Source organism: Muscardinus avellanarius (assembly GCF_963383645.1).
Source record: "Muscardinus avellanarius genome assembly, chromosome: 13".
In the NCBI taxonomy this organism is placed as follows: domain Eukaryota; kingdom Metazoa; phylum Chordata; class Mammalia; order Rodentia; family Gliridae; genus Muscardinus; species Muscardinus avellanarius.
This window is the reverse complement of record NC_137799.1, coordinates 96,634,310-96,653,663: the sequence shown is the minus strand read 5'-3', so window position 1 is coordinate 96,653,663 and position 19,354 is coordinate 96,634,310. Positions and strand designations below refer to the sequence as shown.

The window sequence follows — 19,354 nt, the reverse complement described above, 5'->3', positions numbered from 1 at the left end:
CCAACTCAGCAAGACTGATTTGGGGGGGTACTGGAGATGGAAGCCAGGGCATTCTACCTCCTCGCAACACCCCCAGCCCTATTTTTATTCTTTATTTTATTTTTATTCTTTATTTTTATTTTTTATTTTGAAACAGGGTCTCATTGAGTGGAAAGGGCTTAAATAGCTGAGGCTGGCTTCAACCCTGCGCGAACCTCCCGTCTCAGCCTCCCAAATGCTGGGATTACAAGTGTGCGCCACCACGCCCGGCTTAGACTGATTTTTTTGTTGTTGTTGTTTGTTTTTAAACTTATGTGGTAGGCACGACGGGCGCCATCCCCAACTCATCTGTCCCTGAGTGAGCACCGTGCACATGGTGGGGGCGTGGGCCTCAGCTTGCCCGTCCAGATTCGGGGTGGGGGCCGCGTCTGACCCTCTTTTCTGCAATAGTGCTCTTCCATAACGGCCAGTCGGCCCCGCTGTCTTCCTGGCAGGTCACTTATGTCCACTGAGGCACTGGTAGGCCCTCTCCAAGTAAGTTGAGATCAGTGATCTTCCTGAAGTTTCTCCGGGATGCCTCCTGCCTTCAAGTCTCTCTGCCTCCTCCACATCTGCACACACATGTGCACACCCCATGTGTGCCCCCCGCTCAGCCAGATTCCTGGGACGTGGCCATCTGCACCGAGATGGACAGTATTAAGGGGCAGCAGAGCCTGGTGTGGTGGTGCATGTTGTAATCCTAAAACTCGGGAGGCCGAGAGCAGAGGGTCTCAGATTCAAGGCACAGCCAGCCTCAGCAATTCAGCGAGGCCCTTAGCAACCCAGCAAGATCCCGTTTCCAAAAGTAAAGGGCCGGATGTAGCTTGGAGGTGAGCACAGCTGAGTTCACTCCCCAGTGCCAACGACAAAGGGGCCAGTGATGGTGGCATTTCCTGAGCATGCCCAGGGTCCAGTGACTGGGGACCGGGAGGGCCCAAGGAGGTGGCCACCATCCCCCCATCCCCCCCCCCCCGGTCCGGTCTCACACAGGGACATCATTTCCCACAGGAACCCAGACCCCTTTTTCTGCATAATCCTTTTTCTTTCCCCGTGTTTTTTCTGCTTCAAAATGGCAGTGTTGGAGCCAGGTGACACAGGCCTGTACTCCCAGTACTCGGGAGGCCCAGGCAGGCGGGTCACGGGTTTGCAGACGACCTCAGCAATTTAATAGACCGCATCTCAAAGGGAAAACAAAGTGGTGCTGGGATACAGCTCAGAGGCAAAATACTCCTAGGTCCAAACTCCAGGACCTCACAACCCCAAGTGAAGTCCCTGTAGCGGCTCCCTTGAGCATCCTTAGCATTTTTGGTCTTGGGCTGGGAATCAGCAGGAGGAAGGAGAGGAGAAGAGCCCAGGAACCCCTCGCTACACAGCGCCACGAGCTGGGCCGCTGGCCACCCGTGCCTCCACATTGCAAACCGCGCTGTCTGTCTCTGCCCACATCTTCCACATCCCAAAAGGGGAGGAGGGGCACTGCCCCTGCCAAAATGTAGAAGACACAAGGCTTAACCGCGTGCTGTCCTCCTAGCCTACTAGGAAAGGTGAGGACTGTATTTAAAGGAGTGTCTTGTATTAACAGTGAAATGTGGTTTTATTTATTTAAATAAAAAATAGTTAGGGGTCCTCTCTTGCCTGCCAGGAACTGGTGTAAGTGCTGGGGTTAGAACGCAGAGCTTCCGTCCTGGGAGGACACGGTGAGGTCAGGCCCTCGCGTTGCTCACAGTTGAGACTGCGGGGTGCTGGGACAGGACGGTGGGAGGCCTCTGTGAGCAGAGGTCCTGGGCACGAGTAGGAATTATCTAGAAGGGAACGAACGAGTTTGCTTTAAACAGAAAGACGCAACAGGTTTCTTGACCCTAAATATATTGGCTACTGGCAGGCCCAGTAGCATTGGGAGTCTTGGGGTCCTGCACCTGCTGGAAGAGACCTGGTGCTGATGGGACCGGCTTCCTTCCCATCCTGCCCCGGGGACATTGCTCTCCTCTGGAATATCAGTGGAGTGCCCGAGTAGTTAGACGTGACCTGTGTAATAAGGGCCTGTAAGTTTTTAATCTCTTGCTTTTTGTTGTTTTCTTTCTAAAGACTTGGCTTGTCTGTTGAAAACATCTTCCAAGACTGGCTTGAGAGCCCCGGAATTCCAGAGGTATGCTTAAGATAAGGACGCCGAGAGTGTCTGCGGAGAAGAGGGAGCTTGCACGTTAGCCTACCAGCCATGACGGGCGTGCGTGCGTGCGTGTGTGCGTGCATGCATGTGTGTGCGCGATCTTGGGGGTTGATCCCAGGGGCATTCTGCTTTCGAGCTACACACACCCCAGGCCTTTTAATTTATTTTATATACTTTATTTGGTGCATTGTAAATATATATCACATTGTGGTATGGAGTGGTGAGAACACACACACACACACACACACACACACACACACACAAACACACACAGAGACTCTTGGAGAACCTTTCCCAGCGGCCCCCCCCCGACATGTCTTTGATATTGGAACTGGTAATTCTATATACGACTCTAGCATTATTTCAGCTGTTACAGTCTTTACATCCCAGCCCCCTCCTGTCCCCCCTGAACCCCATCACTTAATTGGAGTCTCTGCTCTTCTCTCTGATGCCCCCTTGTTCTCTACCCAGCTTCCACATAGAAGAGAAAACACAACTATCAGATTTTTGAGGCTGGTGATCTCATTAGTGTGATGTTCTTGAGTTACGTCCATTTTCCTGCGAATGACATAGTTTTATTCCTCTCTATGGCACAGTAAGATTCTGTTGTGTGTCCCCACCACAGTTTTGTGGCCCAGTCACCCAAGCTGTTTCGTAATTCAGCTCTTGTGAGTTGTGCCGCCGTAAACAGGAATATTCAAGCATCTCTGATGCTGACTTGTTCCCTCGGCAAGGTGCCGGGCGTGGGGTAGCTGGGTCCTGCGATGGCTCCATTCACAGCCTTCTGAGAAGCCGCCGCTCTTACCCCACAGCGCTGTGTTCATTCGCCGTCCCACCAACAGGGTGCACGAGTTCCTATTTCCCCGCATCCCACCAGCATTTATTATTTTTGTCTTTTTTTTTTTTTTTTGAGGTACTAGGGATGGAACCCAGGGGCATTCTACCTCCAAGCTATACCCCCAGCCCTAGTTTTTATTCTTTATTTTGAAACAGGGTCTCACTGAGTCATGGAGGGCCTCACTAAGTAAGTGGCTGAGGCTGGCCAGGAACCGCGATCCTCCGGTCTCGGTCTCCCGAATGCTGGGATCGCAAGTGTGTGCCGCCACACCCAGTGTGTTCTCCTTTTTTTTTTTTATGTTTATTTTTTTGTGATTCTGGGGATTGAAACCAGGGGCATTCTACCTCTATACTATACCCCCAAGCCTGATTTTATTTTATTTAGTTTGAAACAGGTTCTTATTAAGTTGCAGAAGGCCTAAGTTGCTGAGGCTGGCCTCAGATTTTCTTTCCTTCTTTCTTTCTTTCTTTGTTTCTTTCTTTCTTTCGGTACTGGAATGGAACCCAGGGGCATTCTACCTCCAAGCTACACCCCCAGCTCTATTTTTTTTTATTCTTAATTTTGAAACAGGGTCTCACTGAGTTGCATAGGGCCTAAGTAGCTAAAGCTGGCCTCGAACCACGATCCTTCTGTCTCAGCCTCCCAAATGCTGGGATTACAAGCGTGCGCCACCACGCCGGCTTTGGCCTCCCAAGTACTGGGGTACAGGTGTGTGCCACCATGGGTGGTGTTCTTGATGATTTCTTTTCTAACTGGAATCTGGAATCTCCGTGTCGTTTTGATTTGCATTTCCCTGACTTTTAATGATGTTCACATATTTATTGGCCATTTGTATTTCTTCTTTTGCAAAGCATCTATGCAGTTCAAGTGCCCATTTTTGATTGAGTTATTTGGGGTTATTTTAGTGGTATCTTTTTTAAGCTCTTTGTATATTCTAGATATTATTCCTTTTGTCAGAGAAGGAGCTGGCAAGGGTCTCCCATTTTGTATGGCTCTCTCTTTAGACTTCATGGTTTCTTTTGCTGCACAGAAATTTTTATAATTTAATGCCATTCATTTGTTAATTTTTGTTTTACTTTCCTGCACTTTATGGGGGTCTTGTTGAGGAAGTTTCTACTAGTCCCTGTATGTTGGAGTGCTGGTCCTATGCCGTCTAGGCCTTCTACCTATTTTTTTATATTTTTATTTGGAAACAGGGTCTCACTAAGTTGCCGAGAGCCTCACTAAGTAGCTGAGGCTGGCTTTGAACCTGCGCGATCCTCCTGTCTCAGCCTCCCAAGCGCGGGGATTACAAGCGTGCGCCACCAGGCCTGGCGTGGTCCTATGCCTTCTGTTAGCAGATGAACAGGTCTTACTAAGTTGCCAAGGGCTTTGGTAACTCTCTGAGTTGAGCCTCAATTTTGGACTCCTCCCTCCCGCCTCAGCCTTCTAAGTACTGGAATCACGGGTATGTACCGCTGCACCTCACACACACACTCACTGACACATGTGATCTTCCTGAGCTGGAGTGTCCCTGTGTTGAGAAAATGCCGGGCTCTGCACTGTTCAGCCTGCCGTTGTGAACTTTGCTTCTGACCACCGTTCTAAGCCACCGTGGTGCCGCGGGTGGGCGGGAGGCAGGCCCCGCCCTGTGTTGAGTGAGGTCTTGCGGTATAGATCTGGGCTGAGGTCAGACGACAGTGTAGTGGCCCTGTTGAGCAGCCGGCCCCCAGCTCTGCGCAATCAGGCGAGCAGCTTTCATCTGCTCCTGTGCTCGGGGTCTCTTGCCTTACTTCTCCGGTGCACCTGCCCTCGACCTCCTTTCCTGCGGTGCACGAGGTTCCTGGTCCCGGCGGCCTCAGCTGACGACCCACCGAGGCCTTCCTCAGTCTAGGACCTGGGCTCACTCTTACCCACGGTTTTGTTCTCTCCCCACCTTTCAGTCCATGGCAGCTCTGGGACAAACGCTTTCCCTGGCACCTTAGTCCTGTGGGTGCCACAAGGCCTGGGCCCTCCTGTCCCCCTCCCTCCCCAGGCCCTGTGCCTCCGGGGCCTGTCAGGCAGCCCGGCCCTCCCCAACCCAGACGCTGACCCTGGCATGAGCTGAGGACCTGGCAGGTCTGGGGTGACATGCAGACCCTTGGGCCTGGAGTGGCCCGGTCTGGGAAGGCCCCAGAGCATCTGAGCGGCGCCTGGTGTCTGGGGAGGAGCCCGCAGCCAGAGGCTCTGCCTGAGACTGCTGGCCTCAGGGTGCACGCAGGGCTGGGGCCGAGCCTCCGCTCCGGGGTGTCTGAGTGTCAGCAAGGGCCTGTGATCCGTGAACTGGAGGATCGGGTGGGGGCAGGCGTTCCTGGCCATCACCTCTTCATCCTGGCCGCACCGGGGAGGGTGCCTGCCACCGGACACCGGGGGAGGGTGCCTGCCCACTCCTGGATAGGCCATTCTGACTTCAGTTCAGGAATGCGTGCCACCTGTTAAAAGCAATTTGTTCAGCCCCTCCTCCGGGAAGCAAGAAAGAATGAGGAACAAGAGAAGGGGCGGGGCAGCCCTGTGCAGGATCCTGGCCCCTGAGCTCCCCTGGCTTCTAAGAGGGTGGCTTCCAAACCAGGCCACTGGCCACACTCAGAAATCCAGCCAGAACAAGCTGAGGGCTGTGTGGTCAGGAACAGGCAAACTGGCCCCTGTGTTTCAGACGGGGTGTGGGCATTCTCTAGAGGCCTTTGGTTGGGCTCCTAGCAGGTTGTTCTAAGGCTCGGGACATTCCTGGAAGCTGGGAAGCATTGGGGGCTCAGAGAACAGGCTCCCAAATCCCCTGGGCTGGAGCAGCAAGGCCGCTGTTTGCAGCAGGTCGCCCACCTGAGGAAAGGGAAGGGAGAGTGTCCGCACTCAGGGCCCAACCCAGAAGCAGGCAGAAGCTCCCAGCTTGGGTTAGGGACTGGGTTGAGCTTCTCATGCCAGCAGGCTCTGTAACTTCCCCAGGAGAGGAGGGCTTTGCCCTAGCAGGAGGCTTTGCTTTTTGTTAAAGAGAGGGGAGGGCAGGTGGGAGGGAGAGATTTACCTCTGGGCTGTACGCTTTTCCAAAGGTCTGGCAGCTTCTAGCGTAAGCCTGAGAATCTCTGCTATAAACTGACGAAACCTGCTGTCAAAACAGCCAGGTGCGGTGAGGCTCGCCGGCTATAAATTGTCTTTAAGACCCAACTGGTATTTCCTTGGCTGCTTAATTCTTGAGTAAAACAACGGCACGGACAGCGGAGTCCTGGTTTAGTGAGCACGAAACACGGGGATGGCTCAGACGGCATCACCCGCCCCTCCACCGCTCTCACCCGTTTATGTGACTGCGTTCACTCACACGCTCTCAGCCCCTCCAGCTCCTTTCCAAGTTTCTCTGCATTTCTACTTCCCTGGAAAGCTGGGCCAGGGCTGCAGACCTCTGGTTGCGGGCGCCCGGTTTTTTGTCCCGTCGGCAGCACACCGCCCCGACGACAGCCCAGCCCTGCAGATGCTCACCTGCTCTGTCCACCAGCAGCTGAAGTCATTCATGACGAAAGTCACATTCTGCCAGGGAAGTTTTCATCCCACAGGTCACAGAGGCTTTTTGACTTCTCTTAGGAAGGCTTGCCTTGTGGTTGGCCTTTTTGGCCACGTTGAATGGAAATCATTTTTTAAAAAAAGGCAAAAATAGCTTCGGTAGCAACAGAAGTCAACGTGGCCTTGAAAGGCGCAGAAGAAATGGGACCCAGTGCCCTTAAAAGCACACCTCACCCCTATGGCTTTGGACCTGGCAAAGAGATATCAAACTAATTGTACCCTTTGTATCCTAGATTATTTTTTTTAGGATATTTTTTTCTTTTTATAAAAAAGTAAACATTTAGCCAGGCATGGTGGCGCACACTTATAATCCCAGCATTCGGGAGGCTGAGACCTAGAGGATCACGGTTCGCGGACAGCCTCAGCTACTTAATGAGGCCCTCTGGCTCCAGAGGCCGCTGTACTAGGTTTTGCAATGCAGACGTAGCCAAGACCCTTAGCGTCTCCAACAGCGGTGGATGCCTCCAAGAACTGCTGCCGGGCTTTAACCAAGAAGCCTGGCCCTCCGCTGTGCTTCTGCAGGGTTTTGAGAGATGACAGAAATATGTAATATAATTTAAAGCCGGGCTTGGTAGTACACGCTTGTAATCCCAACATTTGGGAGGCTGAGACAGGAGGATCACGGTTCCTGGACAGCCTCAGCTACTCAGTGAGGCCCTCTGCAACTCAGTGAGACCTGGTTTCAAAATAAAGAATAAAAAGTAGGGCAGGGGGTGTAGCTCGAAGGCCGAATGCCCCTGGGTTCCATCCCCAAACCGCCCCCCCCAAAAAAAAGTAAACATTTTTCAACTTCAGAATTTTTCAACTTCAGAATCAAAAAAGTTTGCAAATAAAATGAAAGTGACCCAGGGATAGTTTTTGATATGCAATCTTTTCAGCCATTTTCTAAATATCGAAATACAGATTTTGCCCTTTTTTTCCTGTGTGTGTATGTGTTATGGGGATTGACCCCAGGGCCTCCCGCCTACCAGGCCAGAGCTCTACCACCAAGCTACATCCCAGCCCTTTTATTTCATGTTTAAGAGAGGATCTTCCTAAGTTGCCCAGGCTGGCTTCAGACTTTCAGTCCTCTTACCTCAGCTTCCCAACTAGCTGAGATTACAGGCGTGTACACCTCGATTCACTGCTTTCTCTCTTTTTTTTTTTTTTTTTTTGGTGCTGGGGATGGAACCCAGGGACTTTCTACTTATGGGCTACACTCTCAGACCTATTTTATATTTTATTTGGAAACAGGGTCTCACTAAGTTGCTGAGAGCCTCACTAAGTAGCTGAGGCTGGCTTTGAACCTGTGCAATCCTCCTGTCTCAGCCTCCCAAGCGCGGAAATTACAAGTGTGTGCCACCATGCCCGGCTACACTGCCTTTTTTTTTTTTTTTTTTTTTTTTTTTTTTTTTTTTTTGCTGGTACTGGGGTTCCTGGAAACCCTTCTACCTCCGGGCTACACTCCCAGACCCATTTTTATACTTTTTTATTTGGAAACAGGATCTCTTAAGCCAGCGCGGCTGGCTTCAAACCTGCACGATCCTCCTGTCTCCGCCTCCCAAGCGCGGGGATTACAAGCGTGTCCCACCACGCCCAGCTTCACTGCCTTTTTAAAAGCAAAAATAACATGCTCTTCATAGCAAGTTTAAACAATAGGAAAATATACAACATAAAAGCCCTTGTCCCCCTTCATCTCACTCCCAGAGATAACCCGTGCCCGACACAGCGTGCCCTCCCACACATTGTCTGTGCCGGACGATATGTCTGTGCCTGTTCTTTTTATATAACACTGGAGTTTTGTCATACAAACTTAAATTTGATGTAAGAATATATCTTGAGCAGTTTTTTTTAATACAACTTTAGTAGTATTGTATCGGTGCATCCTGATTATGCACAATAGTGGACTCCTTCTGCCGTCTGTGTACACGTATGTAAGATGAGTAAGATGAGTAACTCCGCCTGCCGGGGCGCTCTCCCTGCCCCGTCCCCGTCCCCCGCACCCCTCTCCTCTTCCTGCTAGTCTCCCTTCTGTTTTCATGAGACTCCTCTTTCCAATATAAGAGAAAACATACGACCCTTGACTTTCTGAGTCTGGCTTATTTCAAAGAGCAGTATTTTTTTTTTTTTTTTTTTTTAGCCAGGTACAGTGGTGTATGCCTATAATACCAGTACTTGGGAGGCTGAGACGGAGGCTCACAGATTTAAGACCAGACTCAGCAACTTATCGAGACCTTCAGCCACCTAGTGAGACCCTGTTTCCAAATAAAAAATTAAATAGGGCTGAAGTGGAACTCAGAATAGAATGTCCCTGAGTTTAATCCCCAGTACCAAGGGAAAAAAATAATCAGTATTTTTAAATAGCGACATCACTTCCTAATGAATGGTAACTGAATTTTCTCAGCCTCCTGTGCCTACTGCTGGAATAGCAAGCAGTCATCCCTTGGTATCTACAGGGGACTGGTTCCAAGACCCCAGAGGATGCCAAAGTCTTCCGGCTGTTCAAGTTCAGAACATAAGATGATATAAGCCAGGCACAGTGACGCATGTCTGTGCTCCCAGTACTCTGAAGCCGAGCCAAGAAGATCTAAGGTTCCAGGCCAGCCTCAGCAACTTCATGAGATCCTTTTCAAAATAAAAAATAAAATTGGGCTAAGTGTGTGCCTCCGGGGCAGAATGCCCTTGGGTTCAAGCCCCAGCACCAAAAATGAGTAAATACATAAATAAAAATAAATAAAATTGTGTAGTATTTGCATATAACCTATGCATGTCCTCCCAGATATTTCAATCATCTCTTTGTTACTTATAATACCTAATGCAATATAGATAATATATAAAATAGTAGTATATTTTTTCTCTCCTTTCCTTCTTTCTTCTTTCTTTCTTGGTGTGTGTGTGTGTGTGTGTGTGTGTGTGTGTGTGTGTATTTTACTTGGTATTAAAACTAGGGGCATTCTACTTCTGAGCTACGCCCCCAGCCCAATTTTATGGTTTATGTTCAAACAGGGTCCCGCTAAGTTGCCAAGGCTAGTCTCGAACCTGTGATCCTCCTATCTCAGCTTCCCAAGTGCGGGGATTACAAGCACGAGCCAGCTTTTTTTTCTTTTTAAAAAAATATTTTCAACCCGTAATTGCTTGAATCCATAATTGCTTGGATACGGAGAGCCAACTAACTGTGTTTTACTTCTGAGAAAGATGCACGTCCTCTTAATTCGTCAGCTCTACAGATATATTTTTAGTTCTTTTCATGTCTACCCAAACAAAGGCCCTCCCTCCGTGCACAAACATTTCAATCTTATTTAAAACATTTATACACAAATGCACTGAAAATAGCTTTCCCTCCACCAGCCTTTCTTCAGCACAGAACTCTGACTCCTCTTCCCTTCCTTTGATTTCTTTCCTATATGAGCAAGTCCCGAGGTTCTTATGTGCATACTTAATCCGATTTCTGCTTTTTTCTCTCCTAGCACCTCCGCTATTTTGGTGTTATATTTGCTTGGGTTACTACCATGGCTAACTGCGCTTTTACCAGCAAAGCCTCCCGTTTTGGGGTCATCGTTCACACCACGGGTGCTTTTCCAAAACAGCTCAGACCCATTTTTACTAGAAGCTTTTCCCCATTAACAATCCACCTAGAATACTTCCGGCCCGCCGGTCGATGCCATCCATAGCACTGCCAAAACTAGCCTTTAGCCCCAGCGCTTGGGAGGCTGAGACAGGAGGATCGCGGTTCGCTGACAGCCTCAGCTACTCAGTGAGGCCCCCTGCAACTCAGTGAGACCCTGTTTCAAAATGAAGAATAAAACATAGGGCAGGGGGTGTGCCCTGGAGGTAGAGTGCCCCTGGGTTCCATCCCCAGTACTGAAAAAAAAAAGAAGTCTTATGAGCCTGCTAAAACATTTAAGGCATGTTTCCATATCCTCTCACTTGCTTTCAAGAGCGAATTCTCAACTCAAGTCCCTCGCTTTTCCCCTGTGCTACCCCCAGCAGGCGAGCACCAGGGCACAGAGCCGGGTGCGGCCCCCCGTGTATCAGGCACGGCAGTGGCCAGCGACTGTGCGCTCAGGTCCACAGGGGAGTTTGCGCAGGGGCCCCGTTCTTTTCACACACACCTTCGTGCGGTGTCTTTTCCTAGAGTGCTTGCTGGGAGTCTTCTGGGACCCCTCGGTGGAAGGTCCCATTCTTCCAGGTCGTCTCTGGCTCGGGCCTTTACAGGCCCAATATTTTCTCCCTACGGCCCTGCCAAGTCACAGCCTCTGCCATAATATTGCGTGTGGATTCCAAGCAATTCGATGCATAAAATGCAAGGCAGGGTCATTTTGAGGCTCATGAACAGGAGTGGGAGCTGAGTGGAGGAAGAGCCTGCGTCGTATCCAGTGCGACATCTCCATAGAGCTCGTTATGGTGACATTTTGTTTAGCAGGATGCAGAAGGCAATTAATAGATTAGTCGCAGCCTTATATTATGTGTGTGTGTGTGTGTGTGTGTGTGTGTGTGTGTGTGTGTGTGTGGTACTGGGATGGAACCCAAGGGCCTTCTGCCTCCAAGCTACAACCCCAGCCCGATTTTATTCTTTTATTTTGAAACGCGGTCTTACTGTGCTGCAGAAGGTCTCACTGGGTTGCGGAGGCTGTCTGGAACCTGCGATCCTCCCATCTCAGCCTCCCAAGATTTGCGATTACAAGCTTGTTCCGGCACGCCCGGCTCTAAACACCGCTCCGGAGTCAGCTTCACAGCGCTGAGCTCCCACGGGCAAGCACCCGCCTGCTCTGGGATTCTCCCTATTTGCGCTGGGTTCCAGCGTGAGTCCTGTGCTGCTGGGGTCTTTGTCACGAGTGTCCGCCTCTGTCCGTGGAATCTCAAGTTTCCTCAGATTTAAAGCTCATCCCTGGTTTGGGTTGTATTGGGAGAGACGTAACCTGCTTCATCAGTACCGTGTTTTATAAACTTACCTTATCATGAATAATATCTTCACTTCTTTTTTTCTCCCACTGGAAAATTACTGTTTGTTTTCTCCCCGTAATTGGGAAAAATTCCTGAGTGATAACCAGTCTGCAGGAAGATTTCTGCTGGCTGGTAACTGAATAGTAGACATTTTCTTCTAATTGAAATCAGTTATTCACAGACACTAACCTGTTTGACCAGCAGAGGCTGAGAAATCTTTGATGGTTTTTTGTTGTTGTTTTGTTTTGTTGTTTTTTTTTTTTTTTTTTTTTTTTTTTTGGTGGTACTGGGGTTCCTGGAAGTCCTTCTACCTCCGGGCTACACTCCCAGACCTATTTTATATTTTTATTTGGAAACAGGGTCTCCTAAGCCAGCGCGCGCGGCTGGCTTCGAACCTGCGAACCTGCGCAATCCTCCTGTCTCCGCCTCCCAAGCGTGGGGATTACAAGCGTGCGCCACCACGCCCGGCTTGCTGGGATTTTTTTTAAGTCTCAAAATTCCTATAGTTTACCCTTGGAAAATGGCAACTGTTACTTTAAGATACCTCTTGAGGTAAGAAAATAAAATATTCATTTATGCTGTTGCCGGAGTATTGGTTGAGAGGGGCAGTGGGGTCCAGCTTGCTCTTCGGAGGCTGGGGAGACCGACGCGCGTCCAGAGGCTCCAGAAGAAGCCTCCGTTTTTTATGCTGCTTTACATTTAAATAATTATTTACTGCTTAGAAAACCAAAATGAAAAAGCAAACAGAACCAGTAATGAAATGTTTATGAGAAATTGCCGCAGCGATTGCTGCATAATTTAGAGCGAGATGTTACAGTGTTCCTTACACTGAGCAAGCAGAACCTTTTTGGGTTTGGGATGATCAAACCCAGATGCTTTCCTAAAATTATATTTGCAGTGCATTTATATGTGTGTTACAAAGTGTGCTATGTGCTAAAAATATTTTCCTTTGTAGGCCAAAGGAAATTTCAAACCACATTGAGGGATGCATACATCAGATGGTTTTTCTTAAGTGTGTTAAGGGCATCCTGGTTGTTATTAGCCCTGCCTTTACAATATGACATTATTTATGCCAGAAAGCTTCACAATTCAATTCTTCTTTAATTTCAGCAACTTTATTGGCATGAAAACGCATGGAAGGGAAGCCAAAGTCAATACATCAGAATCTGGGCTAAGACTCCAGGGCAAGGAGTGCTAATGGGGTTCGGCTGGAGATAAGGCCAGGCCCCGCGGTCTGTTTCCTGTGGTGGGGACCAGCTCCTCCTGTCGAGGCTTCTGCCTCCCCAAGCACTTCCTCCAGGCCGGCCCTCCTTTGCTTTCTCTTAATGGTGCATGCTGTCGCTGTCCGTGTTCTATGCAGCCAAAGAAGATATGCTTCTCCTTAGGACTGTGGACTCTCCTTTTTAGTGTGTGTGTGTGTGTGTGTGTGTGTGTGTGACTAGGGATTGAACCAAGGAGTGTTCTACCCCTGAGCTACACTCCCAGTCCTTTTTAATTTGCGTGTGTGTGTGTGTGTGTGTGTGTGCACGCGCACGCGTGTGGCACAGGAGTGTTCTACCTCCAAGCTACACCTCCAGCCCTATTTTTTTTTTATTTTTTGCAGTACTGGGGATGGAACCCAGGGGCATTCGACCGCCAAGCTATACCCCCTGCCCCTGTTTTTATTCTTTCATTATTATTATTATTATTATTATTATTATTATTATTTTGGTGGTACTGGGGCTCCTGGAAACTCTTCTACCTCTGGGCTACACTCCCAGACCTATTTTTTATATTTTTATTTGGAAACGGGGTCTCTTAAGCCAGCAAGGCTGGCTTCGAACCTGCACAATCCTCCTGTCTCCGCCTCCCAAGCGCGGGGATTACAAGCGTGCGTCACCACACCCAGCTATTTTTTATTTTGAAACAGGGTCTCACTGCGTTTCAAAGGGCCTTGCTAAGTAGCTGAAGCTGTCTGTGAACCGCGATCCTCCTGTCTCGGCCTCCTGAATGCTGGGAATACAAGCGTGTGGTGCCACGCCTGGCTTATGGATAGCACTTCTTAAAGGCTGTCATTTGATTGAGTCAGGCACTCTGCTAAGTCCATTATGCATTAGTTATGTGCCTTTCCTAGTCACAACCTATAAGACGAGTATTATTATTATACCAGATTTATGGGTGAGGCAACGTAAAGCAAACCCGTCAGCTTAGAAGCCCTCGCTCATGATTATACTGGCTTTAAGTACATCAGTGGATTCGGATGTTTTTGCACCTACCACCTGGTCAAGCTGGTGTGTTGAAAGCAATGTAGAAATATCAAATGTCATTTTATGATATTCCTGTAACAACAGTTGGCTTATTATTTGGAGTGAGACAGAACCGGCAATGGAATTATTAAATTGGCTTTATAATTAGGCATACAAGAAAGAGCACCGGCTCCCTGACGCGCACCCACCGCTTGTGCCTGGGAGGGACGGGCACGTTTGCAGAGCCCCACCTGGGCCATATCTCTGCAGGCTGCATCCGAGGGCGTCGAGCTCTGTGGTTGGCAGCTCAGGCTCTTTATTACGGTGCCACTCAGTTGTTTTGAGACCTTTGAACGTTTACTTAGGTTCAGAACGCCAGACAGGCATTTGTCTCCGTGGGGAAAGAGGAAGGGACTCAGCGATAGCATTTTCTCTTCGACTCTGTGCGTCTCATTGTGTCCCCGCCACCGCATTACGTCCACCTCATCGGCTCAAAGAAGTAGCATGGTCTGTGTGCCCAGGGCTACATGGCTTCTCCTGGCAGGGGCAGAGGGCGAGGCCTGAGCTCTCAGGTCGTACTTCCCACTGCAGGAGAACTCTGAACAGGGAAGCCACATTCAGGTGATGACTGAAACAGCGGCAGCTTGTTTGGTCGTATGTTCGCTGCTTCCCGGAGACCTCGAACGTGTGAGAGAAAGGCAGTGAGATGAGAAATGCATACGCAGAGGCAAAGCTAAAACGGACTACGGCATTTCCACTCTCAATTACAATCCATGGTCATAAAAAGTCGGGGCTAGGGGTGTATCTCAGGGGTAGAGCCCTGCCTATCCTGCACAGCGCCCTGGGTTCAATGCCCACTAACTGCAGAAGGAAATCCACTACTGGGTAGCCAGGTTTAATAACTCTAGCATACCTTTTTTAACCCAAGTATAAAGTAAGTTGCCATTTCTTAAATCTTGGCTATTGGGAGACATTTAGGTAAGTCTAATAAAGCTCAAGTGCTCGGTGCAGCTTCTCCGTCTTCTATACCGGTGAGCACAAAAGCTGTGTTAATGTGCAGCATGGCTGATTTTATCCCTCCGCACCCACTCTCCCACCCACAACCCAAGGTGGAAGGGGGCAGAGGGACAGGCCCTTTCTCACAGAAGGACACAGAGCGGGGACTTTCCTAATATGGACACAGCTGGGCCTGAGTAGCTGCAGAAAATGTCTACAAAAGTAAAGAGATTAGCAGCCAGTTAACTCCGGCCGTTCCCATTGTTTTTCTGGAATACCCCCTTCCTTGTGTGGAGCTAACTGGTTGCTGCGCAAACGTTCTGCAAAGTGGTTCTCTTTCGTGTGTTTGAATTTGAGATAGCTACCCTTCCTCCAAAATGTGGCTCTTGCTTGTGTGTGTGTGTGTGTGTGTGTGTGTGTGTGTGTGTGTGAGAGAGAGAGAGAGAGAGAGAGAGAGAGAGAGAGAGAGAGATTGTATTTCTTCATAGAGGGCATATGATGATTGAGGCCCATTTCTCTTGCTTGCAAATTGTGGCCTCCCTGGGTTTTGGAGGCTGGAGGACAGGCAACCCAGCCTGGGCACCAGGGCATGAGAAGTAGCCATGTGGGGCTATGCATGCCCTGCGCAGCTCCTCCTCCAGAGGCACTGTGGAGAACTGACACGTCCTCGTGACAGGCTTCCAGACATCATACCCATTCCATCTTGGGAAATCATGGAGAAGTGCCTAGATATGGGCAGCTGCTTTCAAGCTAGTGAAATATCAGTGTATGATATTTTGTATGTTTAATTAATAACTACTATTTTTTTTTTGTGGGTCTGGGATGGAACACAGGGGCATTTGACCTATGAGCTGCACCCCCTGCCCTATTTTTTTATCCTTTATTTTGAAACAGGGTCTCACTGAGTTGCAGAGGGCCTCACTAAGTAGCTGAGGCTGTCTGTGAACTGCGATCCTCCAGTCTCAGCCTCCCGAATGCTGGGATTACAAAGCCCAGCTTAATTAATAACTACTATTCTTTGTGAGATATTTTATCAGGATAATTTTCCTCATAGCGGCCGTCTATGCCTGTCACTTTCCTAAGTACAGAAGCCCGTTTGGTTAAAGCACTGTAATGGCTTGGATCCAGAATGCCCCCCTCGCCCTCACAGAAGCAAGGCAGTCATGTTGGGGTGGAGGGCTTGGTGGCTGAGGAGGGGTCCCTGAGGGTGTGGCCTTGGGATTATTGCAGCCCCTCCCCAGTGTTCTCTTGCTTGCTTCTGACCGCCCTGCTGTGAGAGCAGAATCGCCACGCTCTTCCTCTCTCTGCTGCAGCCGCCATGCCCTGAGGTCCGCAGACATCACTCAGCCTTCTAGATCTCAGCAGTGGCGATGACTGAAGCAGGCGGCTGCCCAAGACTCAAGGAGTCACGGGTTGCATCCTCGAGAGGACGGCACCTCTGGCACACGCAGAGGGTCTTTCCCGTCGGCACACACTGTCCCTAAGTCTAATCGGGAGCCTTCCAAATACAGAATGTCTGCCTGGAGGGAAGGGGCGGCAGCCATCGGTGTGAGAGGACGTTGTAAGCACTCCGTTCACGGTGTCAGCACTGCAGGCTCCGTTGTTGGCACTTGCCCTCGAATCTAGTGCCCCATAAATAAGTGTCTGTGGCTCTTCATTCAGGGCTCAAAATTGTACTCCCTGTGTCTTTCAGTTCACTGTTTCCATCACCCTGACGCGAGATCAGAGGAGGAAGGTTTATTTAGGCTCACAGTCTTAGAGGTGTAGTCCGTAGTCGGCCGACTCCAAGGCAGACGTCATGGCAATGTGGCGCAGAGTCAGCAGCTCACTTCATGGCAGCCGCAAAGCAGAGTGAGTGGGGAGAAGTGACCAGGGACAGAGAGAGTCCCCAAGACCACACTCCCAGTGACCTGTCTCCTCAACCACGTCCCGCCGGCCCAGATTACTACCTAGTAAATCCGCTCACGTTATTAATCCATCAATGGGCCTCGTATGCTGATGAGATCAGAGCCCCAATTCAATTATTTCACCTGTGCACATTTTCACATTGCTGGCAGAAATGCTCTGCAACATAAAACACCCATTCATTTTTGCCTCCCTTTTGGGTGGAATGTCGAAATCTACTTCTTACGTCTTTTTGTGCCTATGTTTGGCTTACCTTCCCCAAAGTTTATTCCCAGCCATAAGCTGAAGGAGACACTCTCTGTGTGAGCCAGCAGCTCCTCCTGTCCAGAGGTGTGTCTGCCAGATGTCCAGAGGGACTTACATCCATAGACTGTAGCATATGGCCACCCTCTGTGTCGGTACCCTTGAAATTAAGGCATCTCACACATCTAGTGTCTTTATAGTGACCTATTAGAGGGGAGCATCACTAAACAGTCTAACCTAGCAGCTCTCAGCGCTGCTGCCCACTGATTCTGAAGGTGGGGGGCTTAAAAAGAACTGGGGCTTGGGTCCCACCCTCGGGGGGTGAATCTATGCAGTCAGTTGGGCACTGGGATCCATAATCCAGTCGCACAGCAGTCTAGTCGGCAGTCAAGGGTGGGGACCATAGATGTTTCGAAAGCCGCCCCTGTGTAATTCTATGTTTCACCTTTGAAAACTATAAGATTATAATGTCCGTGGATGTCAAGGTCCTGTAAAGAACGGCCGTCACATAGGTGTTGAGGGGGACATACTGTCCTGTCCTCTAGGACGTGTCTTTCAGTAGACCTACATGGTGTAAGATTATATCTTCTTTGGGGATCACTTTGATCCACGTAATAAGCAAGTGTTTTTAATGCTACGGCGATGCTAGACGTCCCTGATTAGCTCTTATGTTGAAGTGGAGAGAGCCCTACGTTCCTACCCTGATACCTGGTTGCCAACGTACGTAAAATATTAGAGGCACTCCAATTTTCTGACACTCAGTGTTCCCATCCTTACAAACGAGGCCGTGTGAGGCACAGCAGAGCACGTGTGCGTGGGAGCGTCTTGTGAACTGCTCACTTCTCTACAAAACCTGCTCTTCATCTTCCTGTCTCCTCCAACTCTGTCGTCTGGTACGTGAGCTATTTCCATACTATCTCGTCCTAAGGCGCTTCCTTCTAGCTTCGGCTAATATTGCATTGCTTCTTAATCCGAACAGACCGGAACTTGATAAGTAACAATTACTTTCTGTCCTAAGCACAGGACAGTGCCATTTGATCTTCACAACTCTGAGGAAGGAGGCTTAGAGAGGCCACAGCGGCTCTAGACCCAGACGGGTGTCCCCGCGGCTCTAGACCCGGACGGGCGTCCCGGGGCTCTAGACCCGGACGGGCGTCCCCGCGGCTCTAGACCTGGACGGGCGTCCCCGCGGCTCTAGACCTGGACGGGCGTCCCCGTGGCTCTAGACCCGGACGGGCGTCCCGGGGCTCTAGACCCAGATGGGCGTCCCCGCGGCTCTAGACCCGGACGGGCGTCCCGGGGCTCTAGACCCGGACGGGCGTCCCCGCGGCTCTAGACCCGGATGGGCGTCCCGGGGCTCTAGACCCGGACGGGCATCCCCGTGGCTCTAGACCCGGACGGGCGTCCCCGCGGCTCTAGACCCGGACGGGCGTCCCTGGGCTCTAGACCTGGACGGGCGTCCCTGCAGCTGGCTTGCTGCCTTGCCCCAGGGGTCCTGAGGTCAGGGGCTGTATCATGCCTCCTCTGTCCACAAAGTCTAGTGCTGTCTTTTCAGTAGGCGAGGGTGTTAAGAGAGCGATCTGTTCACATGTCTGGTTTATATTCTTCCTTCTCAATCTAAACCTCTTTCCTCCGGTTTCAATATCAGTATGATAAAACACTCGGTAAATATTCTTATAATAGTTCTGTGCGATATTTGTATAATGTGTTTATTTTTATTTTATTTTTAATAGTTCTTTTCCTTGAATTTTACAAAGAGCACAATCATATGGCCTTAACTTCTACTCTTTACTTTCAAGTGTTATTAGTGGAAAGAAATATTATAACCATAAATTTTTTCCAGGCACCCCGTTTTCCCCTCCAAAGAGAAAAAGGAAATTAAAGAAGAAAAAAATATAATACTTTTATTTGTTTATACTCTTCCTTGTCCAAAGGGAAGCTAAGGCAGCCTCCAAAACTGATAAATATAGCCTGATAGAAATAAACTAAAATAAGAAAAGTAAAAAATTTGAAAATAGTAGCAGGAAAATAAGATGGAGCCAGGAATTAAACAAGCGTAAGGCAAGCTGCAGTTCCTGTCCTTAGCTAAACAGGGCTGCGGGGCTCCGGGCTTTCTAAAAGGCCGGGCGGGAATCACAGTGTTGATGGGGTAACGATAAACCAGTTGCCTTACTTAGCTAGGACTCCTGGGGTCTAACCAGGGAGAAGTTTTTCTGTGGCCCGCACAGAAAATTATTATCTAATGTAATAAACAACGCTCTAAGCCCATCCTTCCGGTAAACATGGTGATGGGTTTTGTGGGGCTGTTTCTTATAATGCACCTCAGTAAAGGTTGATGGCTTCTTCCAGAACTCAATGGGATAAGGGGATTTTCACAGAGTACCTGAAAGACCAAGCCCAAGGCTCGCTTTATGGTGGGCTGGCTTCATACAAGGGTGGGCTTTATCGTTTCCAGGAAAGGAGTATTGGTCAGTG

General features: G+C 49.5%; 1 protein-coding gene across 2 annotated transcripts in view; it reads left to right on the top strand.

Annotated features, from left to right (window-relative positions):
• The window catches only part of AOPEP (aminopeptidase O (putative)), a gene marked incomplete at both ends in the record, with an annotated part of 267,301 nt that overhangs the window by 167,322 nt on the left and 80,625 nt on the right, over nt 1–19,354 (top strand). For both annotated transcript variants that reach the window (XM_080708670.1, XM_080708669.1), the window contains one exon: nt 2,101–2,161. In XM_080708670.1, the coding sequence (XP_080564796.1) occupies nt 2,101–2,161 (61 nt within the window). The remainder of the gene's footprint in view (nt 1–2,100; nt 2,162–19,354) is intronic.